Source organism: Phoenix dactylifera, chromosome 4 (genome assembly GCF_051530095.1).
Source record: "Phoenix dactylifera cultivar Ajwa chromosome 4, Ajwa_hap1_PhDact_Kaust_v1.1, whole genome shotgun sequence".
In the NCBI taxonomy this organism is placed as follows: domain Eukaryota; kingdom Viridiplantae; phylum Streptophyta; class Magnoliopsida; order Arecales; family Arecaceae; genus Phoenix; species Phoenix dactylifera.
In genome coordinates this window covers 3741165-3763599 of record NC_143193.1, presented here as the reverse complement: position 1 = coordinate 3763599, position 22435 = coordinate 3741165, and the positions used below count along the sequence as shown (strand labels likewise).

At 40.9% G+C, this 22435-nt stretch overlaps 1 protein-coding gene and 1 pseudogene across 5 annotated transcripts; both read right to left on the bottom strand.

The window, feature by feature from the left end:
* On the bottom strand, positions 1-21036 carry LOC120107377 (norbelladine 4'-O-methyltransferase 2-like). Of its 5 annotated transcripts, XM_088719630.2 has the most exons (6): positions 20860-21036; positions 20683-20762; positions 7203-7214; positions 1612-1744; positions 1201-1332; positions 1-288 (listed from the first exon to the last, which is right to left on the bottom strand). In XM_088719630.2, exons 1-6 carry the CDS (start codon positions 20923-20925, stop codon positions 1-3), a joined length of 711 nt encoding a protein of 236 aa, XP_088575756.2. In that variant the 5' UTR covers positions 20926-21036. The 5 variants fall into 5 exon arrangements, with proteins under 5 accessions (XP_088575756.2, XP_038976568.3, XP_088575759.2 ...); XM_039120640.3 differs by lacking the exon at positions 7203-7214 and having other exon boundaries at positions 1612-1759; positions 20686-20762; XM_088719633.2 differs by lacking the exons at positions 7203-7214; positions 20860-21036 and adding an exon at positions 18204-18211 and having other exon boundaries at positions 20679-20726.
* LOC148703650 (small nucleolar RNA R71) lies at positions 7306-7403 on the bottom strand (annotated as a pseudogene).
* Positions 21037-22435: the final 1399 nt, after the last annotated feature.

Genomic DNA, 22435 nt, shown 5'->3' with positions numbered 1-22435 from the left:
TCAGACAATGCACCTACAGATGGTAAGTCCATCACCAATACAAACTTGTGATAGATCAATGCGAGAATCAGCAGCCAAAAAATCATTAAACTTCACTTGATGGTTTCTAACTTCAATGAACTCCTCAGGATTGGATGGATCCACTGGAACAGCCACACTACCACACCAAAGTGTATTATCATATGCAATAACTCCTCCAACTTTGACAAGTTTTAGCAAACATTCGTGGTATTCCCCATAATTTAACTTGTCAGCATCCACTAATGCAAAATCAAAGAGTTCATCTTCCTTTGTTTGCAATTATCCAAAAAGTTATGCAATCGCAATACAATGGCCCTAAGGTGCTTATATAAAAGACTCCATCATAAATTCTCTTGGTTAACAATAGTTTAGCCATATGATGTCAATCTAGTTTTGGCATTAAAATATGGTTTTCCTTTTGTGCATTGACACTTGTATTAGGTTATTACTTTGAAAGCTTCAAAGACACAAGCATCCACCAAAGAAGGTTTTGAAAAATATGAAAATATGTTGTTTTACTTAGTGATGCTAAAGTAATATAGATGGTTTTAGAGTAACTTGACAATACACTCTAGTAAACCATGCTCTAATGAAATAGAAAATATTCTTTAAACCATCATTAAACATCAAGTGAATTCCTAACCAAGGTCCTTTAGATAAATAAGAGGTACATAATTGGAGTATAAAATAGTTATACACTCTTCAATAACTGACAACTGATAAATATGGAGTTTTTAACTAATATTTCTAACTATTTAAAAAATTCTTCATTATATAGGGAGGTTCCCTTCACATGAACTTGCATATCTTGGAAACAAAAGGGAACCTAGAAATTATTTCATAGTTGTCTCCATATGAGTACACTGCAAAAGTGATTCGATAGATTTGGTAACTACTTTAATGTGTATCTTCATGAGTACATATCCTCAAATATACTTAATTTCAAATATTATAACATTTATGCCTACATAAATTTTAATTTTTGTCCTCTAATTTTTGCAACAACTTTACAATTAACATCTATGTGGGATAAACTATATTTAGCTTATTTTTGAATAGGTAAAGCATATATAGCCTTGCCTAAATTTTTAATAATAATGCACAGACGACAAAAAAGAATTAATGTGAACCAAGAAAGATAATATACTTAATTATTGTTGACATATGGTGAAAGCTTACCTCTTGAATCATTTTATCAAGAACAGGGATTGCTGCTGATTCAATGAAATTAATCTTGTTTTCAACTCCCGCTCTTTGAATAAATGGTAGCCCTATCTCAAAGTATGATTTTTCAATGTCGATTGCTGTTAACTACAACAAGAGTATGAATAAGAAGGACAAGGGGTCATGACATATTTTTATAGCTCAACATTGCGAAATAAATTGACAACTATACTAAGATTAAACCTTAATTTTCATTCATGATCATGACTTGGGTTAATATCATATGCAAACTTATCAAAGGCATAAACTTTATAAACAAATTTTAAAACACCAGTCATATGCAAAATAAACTTAATATATCACGAGTGTTAGTATAATGTTGAAAAGAAATAGGATGTTAGGAAAAGCAGAAAGAGGTTGAAGCACCTGTCCCCCTTTTGGTAATGCCAATGCTATTGCAAGGAGTGAATAACCTGTGTACACTCCAATCTCTATTATCTTCTTTGCATTCGTGAGCTTTACAAGCATGGAAAGAAGCTGGCCTTCCTCTGCAGGCATGCTCATTAAACCTCTGCTACAATAGAAAATTTAAAAACATCTCTAATAACTAATTATAATCATCTCATAAAACTTTAAGCATCAATAATGCTTAATTAATTAAAGATTGCACTGTTCCATATATTTTTGGGTAACCTCATTACTTTAAAGGGCATAACTTATCACCAATAAACAAAAGATCCAATATTCAAGATTGAGGGTCCTACTTAGATGTAATAATGTTTGATGATAGGCAATCGATCTTGAATTAACATGGTATTCTTAGCCTATTGTAAGGATTTGATGGCAACATCAAATCATTATGATCTAACAAAAGAAAAATATTTTGACCTATTTTTTGGAAGAGAAGGGAGAGAAACCTATCAAAATTCATTAAAAACATATGCAAAAACAAAAAATTGCCATAGAAACCTTGGTGTCTCCCAAGGGCGATTACCCACATCTCTTAATTGTTGGATTCTTACCTCTCTCTTGTGCATATAATATTCTCTCCACTTTGTTGGAACCAATACTTCCATGAAATGATCATCGTTTGGATCGACTAGATATTTCACCTAATCCACCTAGTCTTCTTTATGAAGATCTTTGTGTTTTATTCTATGATATCCTTTTTTTTCTCCAATCATTCTCCCAGTGGGGTAGCCCCACCATGAATCCTGAAGACTCTTAAAAATGGTTCCTAAATGGTTTTAGCAATATTACAGTACAATAACAATTATTTGCTGGTTTCAGTTTCGCTATACTTAATAACACCACCTTCCTATTTACCAACCTTTCATCCATATATTATATTCCTTCTCCCTCGCCACACAACCACTTTGAGCTTTTCAAGCATGGCATTGTTTTAGAGAGTAGACAAGATCATGCTAATTATGCATCCTTTCTTTCTAGAAATCTATAAGAAGATCTTAAAGAGAACCATAGAATCATTGAGCAGCATTTAGGAGCATCTTTGTCAAGAAGGGTTGGACAATCTCCATCAAGGAATCAATCAAATTCTCCAATTGGTCCAAAAGAGGTAAGGTAACTTGAATGTTCCAAGATCCTTCAACAGAGTCTCATACCTTTGCAGCATTTACATGCTAATTCCAGCAGCTAGCAAAGAGGCCAAGAAAAGAGTCCTTTAATAAAAAGATTCCCTCGCCGCCTACCAATCCATCTACAACCCACTAATTATTCTACATAGAATTAAATCTTATGCTGTAATCCTCGCTTTCAAAGCCTGTATGGACGTTTGTTTAGTTTGATATCTGTTTTGAACCAAAAAAGCCTTGGATATTTATACAAGACCAAGAAACTAAATAATATATTCTGGCTAGCCTTTTTAGATGTTTTAGGACCCGGATATATATACGAGTGATTGACTTTCGACCAATGATTTAGGTGATGGAAGTGAAGGACTAGAGATAGCTAGGGTTTGGCAAAGCTCGGTCGATAAGCAGTGCTTCCCCCGATGGAGACGGTGGTCGTAGAGGCGGCCGGCAAACCATGGCTTCAAAAGTCTACTTGGGAGATGAAAGGAAGGCTTGCGATGGCAGGCAGAGTAGGTACCTTGTGGAAACAGGTGGAGATGGAGGTAATCTCTGGTCTGAGTGTGAGAACATGCAGGCGGAGATACTGTGCAAATATCTCAGTGAGATTCCAAGAAAGCCAGCTATGAGCAATTAAAATGTTAGAATATTGTTGGATTGGGCTAAATTAGGAATGGCCCAGGATAATGTGCTATTAGGCTCTTGAACTACTAGGTTGGGCTGGGTACAGCCTTGGCTTTGCTCCCCTATTTTTTTTCTTTTATTTTTATTCTTTCACTCTTGTTTGTGCTTATTTAATTTGTAGTAAAGACTATGTCAGTGTTTGTTGGCTAAATACAGATGTCTTTTTTTTTTCCTTTTTCTTCTCTCAGGAGAAAATTGCATATATATATATATATATATATATATATATATATATATATATATATATATATATAAGAGAGAGAGAGGGGGGGGACCGGGGTGGTTAGGGTTGGAGCCCCAAGAACAGCTCCAACCTTTTCTTTCTCTCAACCACATAAAATAAGATCTTGCTCTCAATCTGAGTTCAGTATTGTTGCTGTAAATTAGACGCAGGAGCGACCACTGGCTGAGAAGGAGAAGCTCAGGCAAGAGTGGCGGGTGGCGGTACGCCGGCGGGCTGCATCCTCCGGGGGACCTGCAAGAAGCCGGTGGCCGAGGCTTCCGGCGCCGGCCCTCCGATGCTTAAGTCAGAGGGGGCTATTGTGAAGAGGGAGAGAGATTATATTTTTTCAAGTTCTCAAAGTTCGGATCCCCCTAAGAGGGAGAGGTTTTCCTTTTATAGAGGGTACAAAGTTACCTGTGATGTGACGGGGCGAATTAAATGAGTTACCATCATGGTTGAGCCCGATCGTGTGAATTAATGCACTGCCGTGGAGGGCTAGACTAGAGCCAATGAGTTGCAATAGATGACTAGGCGTAGTCGAGTAAGTCAACTGCCTGTCGTGGAGGGCTTAAGATTTTGAGAGGCCGGAGATCCGTGGAGGCCGTGCACATTAATTGTTGAGTAAGCCGGAGATCTGCGGAGGCCATGCGCATTAATTGCTGACAGTCGCTCAGGGCATGGTCCCTGGTTGATATGTCATGGCATGGATGGCGAGCGGAGCATGGTGCGGTGAGGTTGTCGCCGGGCATGGCCGCAGCGTGTGAACGGCAAGGTCGGCCTTCTGAGGTCGGCTCGGCATTTTGAAGTCGGGGATGTCGAGGTCGGGTGCCTCGGGGTCGGGTGCCTCGAGGTCGGATGATGAGAGCACAAAAGTGCGATCTATACATCCCTTAAATTAGTATTATTGCTAACAAAAAAATGATAAAAATGCTGCATTAATATTATATTTTTGTAGGGTGCAGGTGATCGTAAATCAAAGTTAAATTTCGCATCGGGTCCAAAAATATGCATCACCACAGGTGACCAGCCAACCACATGGGATCAGTCCCAGTTGCACACTAGAAGGAGCATTAGCCGACTAGGTGCAGCCACATCCAGCGTGCAACCCGTCCTCCCACGAGTGATCAACGGCATCCGCGAGCCAGTCCATTCCGCATCCGTTTGCGAATCTCCCGAGCATCCCGTGAAGCCTCTGAGTCCGCCTCTCCCGCAAGCCCATCCACGCGTCCGTAGCGATTCCACCGCGTCCGTCTTCTCCGCATGCAAATCTCAGTGAAGTTTCCAGCGCCCGCGTCCCAGGATCCATGATCTAATCGTCCGCATCCCGACTCCTCTTGGAACCCGCGATCAGTTCTTTCTCCCGTGCGTCCACGAAGCCTCCCAACATCCCGAATCTCAGCTTCCGTCCGTTAGCTCCTTCCCGTGATGCATTCCGAAGCTTCCACGCTCCAACACTCCACGATCAAGCTTCATTCGTCTAGGCTTCACGAGTCCAAGCTTCATCTTCAGCTCGGTAACCATCCAGCGTATCATCCGAGTCCCAGACCATCGCGTCCGCGTATGAATCTTCCGCTATCAGCCTCCTTCATCGCGTCCGCGTGGAAAATCCAGCCGTCCGTGATGATTTTGTGCATCAGATCCCCCAACATCCCGTGGAGCGTCTTCCCAGCATCCGATTCTTCCGGATCTACAGCTTCATCCAGATTTCATCTGCGTCTCAGTCCCCAGCAAAAATCCAGCTTCCGAGTCCGTGATTCCAGCACCCGATTCTTCCGGATCCACGCGTTCATCCTTCCGTTCGCAAGCAACCCCAGCCGTCCACGTCCATACTCGTCTCCCGTGGATTCATCTCATCCGGCCATCTCCACCGCATGCGAGAGGAGGATCAAAAAGCCAGCTTGTTATATCCCTCTCGGCTGGGAAGGAAAGGGTAGCTCTCATTTGAAAACAAAGAAAAAAAACAGAGAAAGAGAGAAACAGGGGAGCCCCTGTTTCCGAAAATAAAAAGAAAAAAAAAAAAAGAAGGAAGAGGAACAGGGGAGTTCCTTTTATGTTTATGGCCGGCTAATTTCTTAGGGAGGGAGATGGATGAACCTTCGATGTATTGCTCTTTGAAGTAAACTCTAAACTTTTGCCTTGAATGAATTATATTTACTGATATGTTTTTGATCCATGCATAGTTATTTCGTAGATAGTTCTTAAATGGATTATGATTATTGATATATGGATTGCTTTAGTATTTGATTCGTCGTAGATGAATGCTTAGAAATTGAGTTCATATGTTCATGAAACATATACCATGATTAGATCTATCCTACCACTCATTTTTAATCAAGAACCATAGAGTTTATTTCTTGGATGCAATATCGTCAAGGGGGATTCCAGATCCCTACCATCTTTATTTTATTGAACTTTGTTTATTGCTATATTGTTCTCCGATTTTAATTTCTGAAAATCAAAACATAATTTTAATCCACAAATTTATTGAATTAATTAATCTAAAATTATATTAAATAATCTCATATATATTTCGTTCCCTGAGGATTCGACCTCGGACTTCCGAGAATTTACTACTTGTGCGATTCTCCTGCACTTGGGAGAACAATTTTATTTTTGCATCAAGTTTTTGGCGCCGTTGCCGGAGAACGGCTGATTTATTAGTATAATTTTTAGATTTAATTAGTACTTTAGTAGTTAGTCTTTTTGTTTCGAAAAAGAAAAAGAAAAAAAATCTTTATTGCTGTTTTTTTATTCCCTGCACAGTCTACATCAAACCCTGATATCTGAGTAATCCACCGTCTGATTGCACTCAAATTTCGTCAGCTGCTGTAGGACACATGTTTCTTTCATCTGAACGGTCTGATTGATATTCTGATACTCTTACGACCATTAAATTAATATAAACTTTGCTGTTGTCTGCTTTGAATTTTCTGTGTTTAATTTTTTTGTTTAGAATCAGAATTTTATTATCATCATATCTCATTAACCCTTGTTGCTACTTGAAAATTGATAAGAACTTTAAGAAAAGATCAAGGATAATCATTAAAAAAAACAAAAAAAAAACAAACAAATAAATAAACTCTGAAATTTTGTATGCTAGGTTGGGATAGGGACGACACCGGTCGATTAAGTCGTACAACTTTAGATCATCCCTTAGGACACATCCTTGAAATTCCTTCGCAGTATCTCACACCTTGTGAGATGGCAAATTTTCCTGATGATGTAGGAAGTCACCATGGTGATGAAGGTAGACCCCCAGTTATGACACTTCGACAATATTTACATCCCACTAGGACTAGTCAACCTTCATGCATGATTATTCCTGAAAATGTAGGACACTTTGAAATCAAACCAGGAGTAATTCAATTGCTGCCAAAGTATCATGGAATGGAATCCGAGAACCCTTATCTTCATCTTAAGGATTTTGAGAAAATTAGTATCACATTTAGAGTGCCAAATGTATCGGAAGATGTCCTTAAATTAACCTTGTTTCCTTTTTCCTTGAAGGATAAAGCCAAAACATGGCTGAACTCCTTGGGACCTAGATCGCTAGGAACATGGCAGGATATGCAAAGAGAATTCTTGAAAAAATTCTTTTCCGCATAAAGGACTAATTTTTTGAAAAGGCACATTAGTAACTTCCAACAAAAAGACCATGAAACATTTTATGAATGCTGGGAGAGATTTAAAGATTTGCTTCTCTCTTGTCCTCATCACGGGTTTGAAACATGGAGAACCATTAGTTTCTTTTACGAAGGGTTGTCTCCACAATTAAAACAATTTATAGAGACTATGTGTAATGGTCTATTTTTAGAAAAGCAACCCGATGAGGCATGGGATTATTTAGATTCTCTCTCAGAGACTGCACAATTATGGGTAGAGATGGGCACTGGGCCGGGCCGCCCACGGCCCGGCACGGCACGGCACGAAGCGGGCCGTGCCTGGCACGGCCCGCCAGCTACAGTGCCGGGCCGTGCCTGGCACGGCCCCTTTGAGAGGGCCATGCTGGGCTAGAGGGTCCTGGCCACGGCCCGCTTCGGGCCTGGGCCGGCACGGCCCGGTCTAGGCCCGCGGGCCAAGCACGGCACGGCCCGCGGGCCAGCACGGCACGGCCCATAAGGGCCTGGGCCGGGCTGGCACGCGGGCCTGGCACGGTCCGGGCCTGGGCCCGGCTCGGCCCGATAAAAATTAATGCTTCATAAATTTTTTTAATAAATTAATAAATATTGAACACTAAGAATTTATGATTTATGAATATAAAGCCACCTTAATGGTGGGGGGTTTGGCATAGACCCCTACCAGTTTATTAATTTAAATCAAAATGGTACATGAAGGGAGGTTTGGACCTTGGTCTGACCTCTAGAATATAATAAGAAACTAAGAAAGGGCCGAGGTTTGGACCTTGGTCTGACCTCCATAATACAATAAAAATGTACAATTATAAAAAATTAAGAAATCTTACTAATCATCAGTGATTCAGTGAATCAGTATTCACTCTTCAGTCTTCAGTCTTCAGTCTTCAGTAGTGTTTGTATCATCATCATCAGAGGATGTTGTATTATGTCCATCTTTATCTTGAAGTCTTGCCTCAGCATCCAGCCAATCCTTGAAGTAGAGAAGCATCTCCACCGTTTCGCCCGTCATCCTACTTCTCTTTTCGTCAAGAACACGCCGACCTGCACTAAAAGCGGATTCCGATGCTACCGTGGACATCGGCACAGCTAAAATATCGCGTGCAATTGCAGACATAACAGGATATTGATTTCTAACATTCTTCCACCAAGATAATACATCTAGATTTTCTATTTGATTTTCATCATATGCAGAATGAAGATCATTTCGTAAATAAAATTCTAGTTCACTACTTAAAGATGAAGAAGATGAAGAGGAACTTGAAGCATGTGTGTGTCTTCTCTGTGCAATGAATGAAAAAATAGATGACGAACGAGAACTACTAGAAGGAGAAATAGAGGTTTGTATTTGTGTTCTAGATCCACGAATTTTTTCATCATATATAGCATAAATATCATAAAGAAGTTTTTTTACCTCATCTTTAGCAGATTCAGCATCTTGATTCATATTTTCAGAGTATGCATCAAGTAAAATTAGCACGCCATTTAATTTAACTCTAGGATCAAATACAGCAGCTAAGTTATGCATAGGACATATCCTGTCCCAATACTCATTCCATTTAGATTCCATTAGGTCAATAATAGGCATTAAAACATCATCATATCTATGTTCTGCAAATTTTTGACTAATTATATATGCTTGTTGTAAAAATGAACATGAAGTAGGGTAATAAATACCAGAAAGAACATTGGTAGCATTATAAAAACTAAGCAAAAAATCTTCCAAAATTTTTTCTTTATTCCAATCAGTTTCAGTCAATGTAAATCCTAATCCACGATCATTAATATATGCACTTAATAAATTTTTATATGGGTATGCATCATGTATCATGCTATATGTGGAGTTCCAACGAGTAATTACATCAAGTTTAAATTTTTTAAAACGTTTACCATGATTTATGCATAATTCCTTAAATTCTTGAAGTCTTGATCTAGAAGCATGAATAAAAGAAACTGCATTTCTAATTTTTGAAATCACATCTTGAATCATGCCCATGCCAGCTTGAACAGAAAGATTTAAGATATGACATACACATCTAATATGCAGTAAATTTCCATCTAATATGGGATGCAATGAGTCTTTTAATAATACAACAGCAGAATTATTATTAGATGCATTATCAAAAGTAATAGACATAATTTTATCATTAATATTATATGAACATGCAGTTTGATAAATTATATTTGAAATTTGTTGCCCAGAATGTGGAAAATCAAAAGCACGAAAAGCAAGAATACGTTTATTTAATTGCCAATCATTATCAATATAATGAGCAGTAATGGCAATAAAACAATTACTACCTACAGATGCTGACCAAATATCAGAAGTTAATGAAATTTTTACATTTAAAGTAGAAAGTGTTTCAATTAAATTTTGTTTCATTGCTAAAAAATTGGTCATAGCTACTCTTCTAAATGTACGCCTACTAGTTCTTTTGTAAGCAGGTTGTAGGTTTAATTGAACATATTCTTCAAAATTAAAAGATTCACATAAACTAAAAGGTAATTCATCCTTAACTATCCATTTTACAAGTGCTTTTCTTTGATTTTCATGATTATATGCAAAATTACCTACAAGTAATCCCCCTTATATATTAAGGGTACTTTGAGTTTGAGCATGAGAATCATGCATCCTATGACTCTCTTGATGTCTTTTTAAATGCCCTGTTCCCCCACTACTACTACAACTATAAAGTTTGGCATATTTTTTACATTTAGCTTTCCAGACTCCCTCAACCATAACTCTATCAAATTCATTCCATACAGTACTAGTCCTCTTACGAGAAGAGGTTTGACCTTCACTCGGTTCACCAGTTCTAGAGGAACTAGGAACAGGTGGTTGGGGATTAGTTTCTTCTCCCTCAGAAACAGGAATGCCAAACTGACTTTCCTCAAAAGATGACATATCTATGATTAATTCAAAAAATAAAAACTAACCGCAAGGAGGAATTGAGTAGAGGGTCGGAGGGCAGAGGCAGAGCCGAGATTCCGAGCTTCCTCTTGTGCTCTCAACAGAAGCGACCTTCTCTTCTCAACAGGAACCTCCTCTTGTGTAGCACTTGAACAAACTAAAAATTAAATTGCTAGAAGAGCACTTTAGAAGAGAGAAATAATAGCAGTAGAGAAGGAGAGAATGAGAGGTTTGGTGTGGTGAGAATGAGGGAGGAATGGGCTATTTATAGAAGCTCAAAAATTTTTTTTCCCAAAATACCCCTCAATTCAGCCGTTATTGGACTGTTGGAAGGGGTAAAAGGGTCATTTTCACGAAAATAGCCGTTGGAAACGGCTATTTTCCTCCCCCCTCTCCAGACGGGCCGTGCCTGGCACGGCCCGTCTGGAGCCGTTACGGGCCGTGCCTGGCACGGCCCGCTTGGAGACGTTGCGGGCCGTGCCTGGCACGGCCCGTTTGCGCCTGTTACGGGCCGTGCCTGGCACGGCCCGTGGCGTGCCGTGCCCGGCCCGGCCCACCAATAGAGGGGCCTGGGGCCGGGCCGGGCTGGCCTTCCGTACTGGACGGGCCGTGCCGGGCACGGCCCGTTTAGTTTTTGGGCCCGGGGGGCCTGGGCCGGGCCGGCCCGGAACGGCCCATTGCCCACCTCTAATTATGGGATACAGGGGATAGAGTGAATAAATCTTTGCCTAAGCCTACTAACATTGGACATGGGGGCCTTTATAACCTTAGTACTCAAGATGATATTCAGGCTAAAATGGCAGCCCTTACTAGGAAGGTAGAGAAAATTGAACTTAGAAGAATTGAACCCGTCAAGACCGTAGAGCATAACAACGAGTGTTGTAGGATTTGCGAGATGCCTGGCCATCTCACCACTGATTGCCCCACAATACCCGCATTCAAGGAAGTCTTGCATGATCAGGCCAATGTTATGAATACATATCAAAAATCTTTTAATAATCCTTTTTCGGGTACTTACAACCCTGGATGGAAGAACCATCCAAATTTCAGGTGGAGGAATGACCAACCTCAACAAATATATAACCCAACTCCTCCACCTCCGCAACCTCATTATGCACACGCACCCCCTCAAAAACCCAATCTCAAAGAAACTTTGCAATCTTTCATGCAAGGTCAAGCTAAAATCAATGATGACTTAAGAAATCAACTGACAACGCTGACCATTGCTTTAAGTGCTCAAGAGAAGGGTAAGCTACCAGCTCAACCACAACCTAATCCTCAAATCTATGGCGGTAGTAATGCATCATCTTCAACTTCACATAAAGAGCAAGCAAAGAGTATAATAACTTTGCGAAGTGGTAAGGTTATTGACCGACCAATCCCGGAACAAACTCAAGTCATACCTGATTTTGACCCTCCCAAGACAAAAGAAAAGGATAATGAAGAAACTGAAGCACCAACATCTACTGAAAAAATTGAATGTCCTTTTCCTGCACCATTTCCACAAAGATTAAAGCCCTTGCAAAAGCTTGAACCAAACTCTGAAATTCTTGAGCTTTTTAAGCAAGTAAAAATCAATGTACCTCTTCTTGATGCAATCAAACAAGTGCCTTCCTATGCAAAATTTTTAAAAGATTTATGCACTGTCAAGCGTCGTTTAAATGTCAAGAAGAAGGCATTTTTGGCTAAAAATGTAAGTGCAATTTTACAGCATAACATTCTCCCTAAATATAAGGATCCAGGTTGCCCAACTATCTCGTGCATCATTGGCAATTTTAGGATTGAGCGAGCATTGTTAGATTTAGGAGCGAGTGTGAATTTGTTGCCATATACGGTATATGAGCAACTCGGTTTGGGTGAGTTGAAGCCAACAACTGTGACCTTACAATTAGCTGACCGGTCAGTGAAGGTCCCTAGAGGGATTATCGAAGATGTGTTGGTCCAAGTAGACAAGTTCTATTTTCCTGTCGACTTTATCGTACTGGACACACATCCGGCTTCCAATTCACCATCTCAGATTCCAGTCATCTTAGGACGTCCAATCCTTGCAACTTCTAATGCATTGATCAATTGTAGGAATGGTGTCATGAAGCTTTCTTTTGGAAATATGACCTTGGAACTGAACGTCTTTAGTATAGGTAAACAACCCAGTGATCATGAAGAAAGTAAAGAAGTTGAATGGGTTGAAACCATTGCGGAAGAATATTTGTTAAAAGAAACATTTACTGAATCGGCCGACAATGGTTTGATAGATTGGTGTTCTGAAGGTACTGCTGATGATACGGTCCCACCTATTTTAGATAACTCGGATGTCATGATGGTCAATGGGTGGAGACCGAGAATAGAGGAATTTGAACATTTGCCATCTCGAGGAGCAAAGATAGTACCATCCCATGAACAAGCACCTAAGCTCGAGTTGAAACCTTTACCGAAGGAACTCAAGTATGCCTTTCTTGGATCCGATGACACTTTTCCTATAATCATCTCATCTGATCTTGATCATGCCCAAGAAAGAAAATTACTTGGTGTTCTAAAGAATCATAGAGGAGCTTTAGGGTGGTCTATTGCAGACTTGAAGGGGATTAGCCCTTTAATTTGCACGAACCGGATGCCGGAGCATTGGGGATCGAATGATAAGAATAATTTCTTGCGTGAAGTAAGGAGTTATTATTATGATGCCCCCTATTTGTTCAAGTATTGCAATGATCAAATCTTTAGAAGATGCATACCAGATCATGAGATACAAAGTGTACTCTCTTTTTGTCATGCCAGTGCTTGCGGAGGACACTTTGCATCTAAGAAGACGGCAGCTAAGGTGTTACAATGTGGTTTTTATTGGCCTACACTATTTAAAGATGCCCACGAGTTCTGTAGGATATGTGACCCATGTCAACGTGTTGGAAGTATAACTCATAGGCAAATGATGCCTTTTCAGCCCATTACTGCTATTGAAATTTTTGACATGTGGGGCATCGATTTCATGGGCCCATTCCCACCGTCGTTTGGATATGAGTATATTTTAGTTGGTGTTGAGTATGTGTCAAAATGGGTAGAAGCTGTTGCCTGTAGAACTAATGATCACAAACCTGTTTTGAAATTTCTAAAAGAAAATATTTTTTCACGATTTGGGATGCCCAAGGTTATAATTAGTGATGGGGGAAAACATTTCTGTAATAAGCCTTTTGAGATCCTATTACGAAAGTACGGTATCACTCATAGAATTGCAACTCCTTATCACCCGCAGACTAGTGGCCAAGTAGAGCTAGCCAATTTGGAGATTAAACGAATTTTAGAAAAAACGGTGAATCCATCACGCAAAGACTGGTCTTTAAAACTTTCTGATGCATTGTGGGCTTACCGTACTGCTTATAAAACTATTCTTGGTATGTCCCCGTATCGGCTAGTCTATGGAAAAGCATGTCATCTACCTGTTGAATTAGAGCATAAATCATATTGGGCCATTAGAAAATTGAACTTTGAATTGTCAGATGCTGGTTTAATTCAAAAATTACAATTAAGTGAGTTGAATGAAATTCGTCGGGATGCGTATGACAATGCTAGACTTTGTAATGAACGAATGAAAATTAGGCATGATAAATCAATTCTAAGAAAATCTTTTGAACCTGCACAAAAAGTTCTTTTGTATGACTCTCGCTTACATCTGTTTCCTGAAAAGTTACGATCAAGATGGACAGGTCCTTTCATTGTAAAAACTGTTTTTCCACACGGGGCAGTTGAAATTGAGAATCCACAGGATGGTCAAATTTTTAAGGTAAATGGACACAGATTAAAACCTTTTCTTGAGAATTTTGCAGATGAAGAGGACTCCTTTCCCTTGGAGGAGCCTTCTTATGACAGAGCATGACGGCCAAGGTATGTGTATATTAGTTAGAATTAAATTTTTTCTTTTATTTCTAGTTTTCTTCTTATTTTGTAGGTCTTCTTTTCTGGAAATCAACAGCTCAAGGTATTCTTCTTCTCTCTATTATTTTCTCTATTGTCTCTCATATATAATTTTCTTGCATTTTTTTTTACATTGAGGACAATGCAATGTTTAAGTTGGGGGGAGGGAAATGTTTTTGATCAAAAAACAAAAAAAAAAAAAAAACTTGTTTTTGCATTTGATTTATTCTATTACTTTCTTTTCTAAGCAAATGCACATGTATTTTCATATTGAGTGTGTGCAACTATTAAGGCAAGGAACACATGCATACTATGACTGATCAGAGACCTATTATTAGATCCCCACACGTGTACTTAATGACAATAGGAAGGCCTCAGGAGTTCATATTTGTTAACTGCATTTTTGTTAGCCTTATCCATAAAAGAAGTATGAGTATCCTTGTTCGTACCATAAGGTTCAGGATTTGGTTTTCACATAAAGATAGAGGTTGAATATCCCGACTAGATTACTTAGGTGCCTTATGATCCGACTTTGGTTGACCTATAGTCACGATGCAGTCACATATATAATAAAAATATTTATATGGTTCAGTCTACCATTTCTTTTCTTGCATAATTATTATTCAAAAATATATATATATATATATATATATATATATATACTTATGATGACAATTCTGGCCTCGTGGCGTAGTCTGGTTCGAGTAATTAAGTCCGAGGGGTGTTTCACCTAATGTCTTGAGCCAACTGGATCGGGGGTCATTGACTGAAAGCTCGCTACATGGACCTTGCTAGAGCCTAATGGGGTTGGATAGCTGTAGTTGTCATGTGTATTGAAAAAAAAAATAAATAAATAAAAATAAGCATGAATGAGTTGGTTAGGCTGAACCTAGTGACATGTGGTAATGGCTGGTTTGACTCCATTGTATTGGACCTCTGTGTACCCGGGTTGTTTAGTTGGGATTGATAGCTCTTTCTTTACATGTGAACCATTCTTGACAAATTTAGACAACATGTGATATTCTAAAAATTTGATGGATCAGGTTCTAACAAATTGTAGAAAACATTTGTGAGCTTGAGTAGTGCACCTAAAACTCAGGCGGTGCCCGGTTGTGGTGGAGGTATTAGTACTCTGAGAAAATCATGCGATTTCATGCACACTATATGATCATTTTTATTCCTTGCTTTGACAGTTGCCATACTTGAAAATATTTGTCCATTAATTACATGTGTATTAGCTTAGGGTTTATTTTTATTAGAATCTCATGTCATATAATTCATGATGTTTGTGGGTAACATCCCTGAAAATCCTCACGAGATAACACTCGTCCACTAGGGTAACCTAGGGGTTTAATGGCTTGTTGCACGTGCTAAGTGCAATGTGATTCCTACGAAAGTGAGTACTTATCTTAATTTTATGCAATTAGTTCTAATAAAACATCATAGGTTAGACCACACCTTTTGCACTCTCATTTTAGTATTTACTCGTTAATTGCTAGAGACTAGCAATAAGCTAGTTGGGGGGTGTGATGAGAGCACAAAAGTGCGATCTATACATCCCTTAAATTAGTATTATTGCTAACAAAAAAATGATAAAAATGCTGCATTAATATTATATTTTTGTAGGGTGCAGGTGATCGTAAATCAAAGTTAAATTTCGCATCGGGTCCAAAAATATGCATCACCACAGGTGACCAGCCAACCACATGGGGTCAGTCCCAGTTGCACACTAGAAGGAGCATTAGCCGACTAGGTGCAGCCACATCCAGCGTGCAACCCATCCTCCCACGAGTGATCAACGGCATCCGCGAGCCAGTCCATTCCGCATCCGTTTGCGAATCTCCCGAGCCCCAGCATCCCGTGAAGCCTCTGAGTCCGCCTCTCCCGCAAGCCCATCCACGCGTCCGTAGCGATTCCACCGCGTCCGTCTTCTCCGCATGCAAATCTCCAGTGAAGTTTCCCAGCGCCCGCGTCCCAGGATCCATGATCTAATCGTCCGCATCCCGACTCCTCTTGGAACCCGCGATCAGTTCTTTCTTCCGTGTGTCCACGAAGCCTCCCAACATCCCGAATCTCAGCTTCCGTCCGTTAGCTCCTTCCCGTGATGCATTCCGAAGCTTCCACGCTCCAACACTCCACGATCAAGCTTCATTCGTCTAGGCTTCACGAGTCCAAGCTTCATCTTCAGCTCGGTAACCATCTAGCGTATCATCCGAGTCCCAGACCATCGCGTCCGCGTGTGAATCTTCCGCTATCAGCCTCCTTCATCGCGTCCGCATGGAAAATCCAGCCGTCCGTGATGATTTTGTGCATCAGATCCCCCAACATCCCGTGGAGCGTCTTCCCAGCATCCGATTCTTCCGGATCTACAGCTTCATCCAGATTTCATCTGCGTCTCAGTCCCCAGCAAAAATCCAGCTTCCGAGTCCGTGATTCCAGCACCTGATTCTTCCGGATCCACGCGTTCATCCTTCCGTTCGCAAGCAACCCCAGCCGTCCACGTCCATACTCGTCTCCCGTGGATTCATCTCATCCGGCCATCTCCACCGCATGCGAGAGGAGGATCAAAAAGCCAGCTTGTTATATCCCTCTCGGCTGGGAAGGAAAGGGTAGCTCTCATTTGAAAACAAAGAAAAAAAATAGAGAAAGAGAGAAACAGGGGAGCCCCTGTTTCCGAAAATAAAAAGAAAAAAAAAAAGAAGGAAGAGGAACAGGGGAGTTCCTTTTATGTTTATGGCCGGCTAATTTCTTAGGGAGGGAGATGGATGAACCTTCGATGTATTGCTCTTTGAAGTAAACTCTAAACTTTTGCCTTGAATGAATTATATTTACTGATATGTTTTTGATCCATGCATAGTTATTTCGTAGATAGTTCTTAAATGGATTATGATTATTGATATATCGATTGCTTTAGTATTTGATTCGTCGTAGACGTAGAAAGCACGACGAATGCTTAGAAATTGAGTTCATATGTTCATGAAACATATACCATGATTAGATCTATCCTACCACTCATTTTTAATCAAGAACCATAGAGTTTATTTCTTGGATGCAATATCGTCAAGGGGGATTCCAGATCCCTACCATCTTTATTTTATTGAACTTTGTTTATTGCTATATTGTTCTCCGATTTTAATTTCTGAAAATCAAAACATAATTTTAATCCACAAATTTATTGAATTAATTAATCTAAAATTATATTAAATAATCTCATATATATTTCGTTCCCTGAGGATTCGACCTCGGACTCCCGAGAATTTACTACTTGTGCGATTCTCCTGCACTTGGGAGAACAATTTTATTTTTGCATCATCGGGCGCCTCGGGGTCAGGCGCCTTGAGGTCGGGCACCTCAAGGTCGGGCGCCTCGGGTCAGGCATCTTAAGGTCGGGCGCCTCGGGGTCAGGCGCCTTGAGGTCGGGCACCTCAAGATCGGGCGCCTCGGGGTCAGGCGCCTTCAGGTCGGACGCCTTCAGGTCGGGCGCCTTCAGTCACATGCTGGCGATGCGTTCACGTATTTCGGGGCGATCTATTTTTTCCCCAACACTACCCTCCGACTTCTGAGTTTAAGCTGCTTACGAGCTCGAGCGAGGAAAGTAGTTGCCTTTATTGTACTAGTAGGGGTTAGGTAGCTTTAAATTATTCTGGCGTTTCGCGTGCTTCGGGGCATCTTTAATGAGAGAAGACGGGGCCACGTCCTTTCACTTTTTGAGGTTGCTTCACGTCGTGGGCTTATGATGAGGTTGCGGGATCCGACGGGATGCCACCTCGATTCGGCTTTTGAGGTGTCGATCCAGGTTGGTATGTCGCTTCGATTTTCGGAGCCGACACATGGCGCGATCTGGATAGAAGGTGGGATCCGGTCTTGCCAATCTGGGCCGTTGGAAAGGTCTATATAAACCCCCTGACTTAGCCCTAGAAAGTTCTTATTTGGCCGCTGCAGCTATCGTCTTCCTCACTCAGAGTTTTCCCTTACTTTCCTCCCAACAGCTGCTTAGTTAGTCCAAAAAAGTCTAGCGCATGTCATGCTCGTAACTTAGGAAGTAGACTAAACAAATGGGAGAAGGCGTTGGTGACAAAGCCATCTCGTCCATCTCCCGGAGGTGTTCCAAGGTGATTTTCGGTGATCGTCTTGCTTCTTCTCTTTTGGCCGTTGGTGCCCCCAGTAAAATTCATAGTAGGTCTTCTGCCTGCGTCCGCTCGGAGGTTTTTCGCTTTTCTGTTTTTCCTCCTTCTTCTTTCTATTTTTCTTTTGGGGATGGGTCAAGGTCCGGACGAAGTTGGATCTAGCGGTCAGCGTACTTTCGAGCTCGGACCAGCATCTCAGTGAAGTCGGCGGAGAAGTTCTTCTCGATAGAGAAAAGGAACGTATAGGACCGAGCTCCAGTCTTTAGCGCTGACATGGCTATCGACTGGTCGAGCTTGCGGACCTCCCAGGTTGCGGCGGTGAAGCGATCGAGATAGTCTTGGAGGGGCTCTCCCTCCTTCTGCTTGATATCAAAGAGGGAGTCTGACATTTGCCGCTGACGTCGGCTGGCAGCAAAGTTGGTGGCGAACTGCCTGCCGAGCTGTTCAAAAAAGGACACGATGCTCGGCTTCAGCCCGGAGAACCAAAGCTGAGCCGTTCCTCGGAGTGTTGCAGGAAAGGCCTTGCAGAGCACGGCTTCTGAGGATTCTTGGAGTGCCATGAGGGCCCAATAGCTCTCCAGGTGGTTGAGGGGGTTGGTTGTCCCATTGTAGGGCTCTACCTGGAGCATTTTGAACCGTGGTGGGACCGATTCCTCCTCAATCTGGCGGAAGAAAGGTGATCTGGTGGAAAACTCGAAGTCACCCTCGCGCCTTGCCTTCTGACTGTGGAGCGCCTCGATCTGCTGCTCGAGCCTCTCGATCTTCTTGTCGAGTTCCCCACCTCGGGGAACTGCCACGGTGGTCTGCTCCGGCGCTGGTTCGCCTGGAGCTGATTCTGCCTCCGAAGGCTGCGGCCTTTTGTCTAGACTCCTCCCTAGCGGTTCTCTCAAGGGAGACGCTTGGGTTGAGTCTTGATAACAGCGTCGTTCTCCATTGTTGGCCGCCGATCCATTTGGAGGGAGAACTGGATGGGCCTGAACATGTGGAGGCGGCATAGGGAGAGCCTCCATACGCTGCAGGCCTTGGACTACTGTGGCCAAAACTTGAACTTGCTGTACCAAAACATTGAATTGCTCCGGTTGGACTTGGGGGACTGGGTCCGCCGAAGGTTTTGACGGCGAATTCTGGACTGAGTGTCCGGAACTTAATGCATGACGCCGGGAGGCGTTGGAAGCTCCTTTGCTCCTTAGCTTCATGGCCGCGACTCGGGCCCTTCCTCTAGCGCCAACTGTTGCTGGAAATTGAACCCGGGGGCGACCACTGGCTGAGAAGGAGGAGCTCCGGCAAGAGTGGCGGGTAGCGGTACGCCGGCAGGCTGCATCCTCCAGGGCACCTGCAAGAAGCCGGTGGCTGGGACTTCCGGCACTGGCCCTATGATGCTTAAGTCAGAGGGGGCTATTGTGGAGAGGGAGAGAGATTATATTTCTTCAAGTTCTCAAAGTTCAGATCCCCCTTTAAGAGGGAGAGGTTTTCCTTTTATAAGGGGTACAGAGTTACCTGTGATGTGACGGAGCAAATTAAATGAGTTACCGTCATGATTGAGCCCGATCGTGTGAATTAATGCGCTGCCGTGGAGGGCTAGACTGGAGCCAATGAGTTGCAGTAGGTGACTGGGCGTAGTCGAGTGAGTCAACTGGCTGTTGTGGAGGGCTTAAGATTTTGAGTAAGCCGGAGATCTGTGGAGGCCGTGCACATTAATTGTTGAGTAAGCCGAAGATCTGCGGAGGCCATGCGCATTAATTGCTGAAAGTCGCTCAGGAAATGGTCCCTGGTTGATATGTCGTGGAATGGCTGGCGAGTGGAGCATGGTGCGGTAAGGTTGTCGTAGGGCGTGGCCGTAGCGTGTGAATGGCAAGGTCGGCCTTCTGAGGTCGACTCGGCATTTTGAAGTCAGGGATGTCGAGGTCGGGCGCCTCGGGGTCGGGCACCTCGAGGTCGGGTGCCTTGAGGTCGAGTGCCTCGGGGTCAGGCACCTTAAGGTCGAGCACCTGGAGGTCGGGCACCTCGAGGTCGGGCGCCTCGGGGTCAGGCACCTCCAGGTCGGGCACCTCCAGGTCGAGCACCTCTAGGTCGAGTGCCTTCAGGTCGGGCGCCTTCAGGTCGGGCACCTCCAGGTCGGGCGCCTCCAGTCACGTGCTGGCGATGCGTTCACGTGTTTCGAGGCAATCCATTTTTCCCCCAACAAGTATCAATTCCAATAGTCACCTTGAACTAGTCCTTAATGTTTTAACAAAAAGATTCAAAAATAACCATTTACCAAATACTTCTATAATAATGTAATTTCGCCACTTTAATGTTGATAATTGAACCACTATAATGGTGTGCATGATATGCTGCCACATTTGAAGCAGGACATGAAATTGCCATAAGTGGTAATAGTTCCATAGATTCTAGCAGACAATGGGGTTTCATTAGAGTTAGAACTTGCCACTTGTGTTTGATGGTCACCTCTCTCATTCCCTTAAGCTGCTCATGCTCTCGTGGGTAAACACTTGTCTCCAGTATGTACTGCAAAGGAGAGAATGGTTAGTTGGAAGAAAAGAAAAGCTCCAAATAAATAGAGAATCATCTCCAAGAAGAAGAAGAGGAGGAGAAAAGAACTGACCCTCTGAAGGGCATCACTTTGCATGAGGTTCTTGCTTGCTGGAGCATTGCTTCCCGGGTTGGTCATTGTATACTTCTTTCAAGAGATCACTGAAATGTAATGCAAGGAGATTGGTTGTTCCTTGGGCCTCCTCTACTTCCTCTATTTATAATCCCTTGGGAGTTGCGTTTGGAAATTATCTACATCATAACAAGACATAAATATAGGACGTCTGGTCTATGTTGGGAATTTTTTGTGGTCATCGATGGCAGCGCCGCCACACTCGCCTTTATCTACGAAAAAGAGAGAAAGAAGAAGGAAATTGCACAAGGCCTATTTAGTTGGAGATAATCTATCATGAAAACATAAATCTCATATAAGATTTCCATATTCGATACCAAAAATAGGTGAGAAAAATGATAGATTCCATGTCTATTTTTCTAAAGAAGAATGTAAAACAAATACCATCAGAAATTTGGTATTTGTTTTTCCATGCTGAATTACTCAGAAGGTAAGTTGAAATTATCATTTCGTGAGGGAAGTACCCTTACTTATATTATATTAATATTGTATTAGTTATATTATATATTTAATATTAACCATATTAATAAATATTATATTAATATATGTAAATATATTAATACATTGATTAATAAACTTTATAAATAATAACATATTTAATATATCAATATATTTATTAATAAAAATTGATTATTAATAAATAATTAAGAAATATTTATTAATTATCAATAAATCTAGCATAAGATTTATTAAAAATTAATTATATTTATTTATATACCAAAACATACTAAAATTTATTTATAATAAGAAATATATTTTTAATATATGTGTAGTTAATTTTAAAATATTTATCAACTTATGCAAATATATTTTAATATATTTTAATAGCCAATATTGATAGAATTTATTTGAGTGGGCTATAAATGGCCAAGAATTTGATTAAAAAAATATTATTACTTGAATCGTTTATTCAAGAATATTGTTAGAAATTTGGCAATATCATCATATAAGATTACATCCAATCAAATATAGCAATCTTTTTTTGATGCCATTTTCTAAAATATTTTTTGATCCAACCAAACATGGTAACATTTATTTTTTTTCCATAATCATTTTTCTAGATAAATAATTTTCACGGATTATCAAATTATCCTATAATTTGACAAATCTAACCAAACGAATCCTATTTAAGATTACCTCCAACCAGATATAGCAATCTTTTTCTGATGCCATTTTTCAAAATAATTTTTTTACCAACTAAATGTGATAATATTTATTTTTTTCTTGTAATTATTTTTTTAGATAAATAATATTTATGAATCACCAGATAATCCTAAAATTTAACAAACCTAACCAAACGAACCCTATAATTTTTGCAGCATAAATTTTCAAATTTCTACTTACTATCCATCATAGAATGAACGGTCCTGAATTCTTTCATGACAACTGGTATAGTAGATGTGAAGTCTACGTACGTGTAATTTGGAAAAAAAAAACCTAAGGCTAATAATTACTATGATTTTGCATCTGTTAAAGGTCAGGGTGATTTAATTTGCTATATCCCAGCACTTCATCT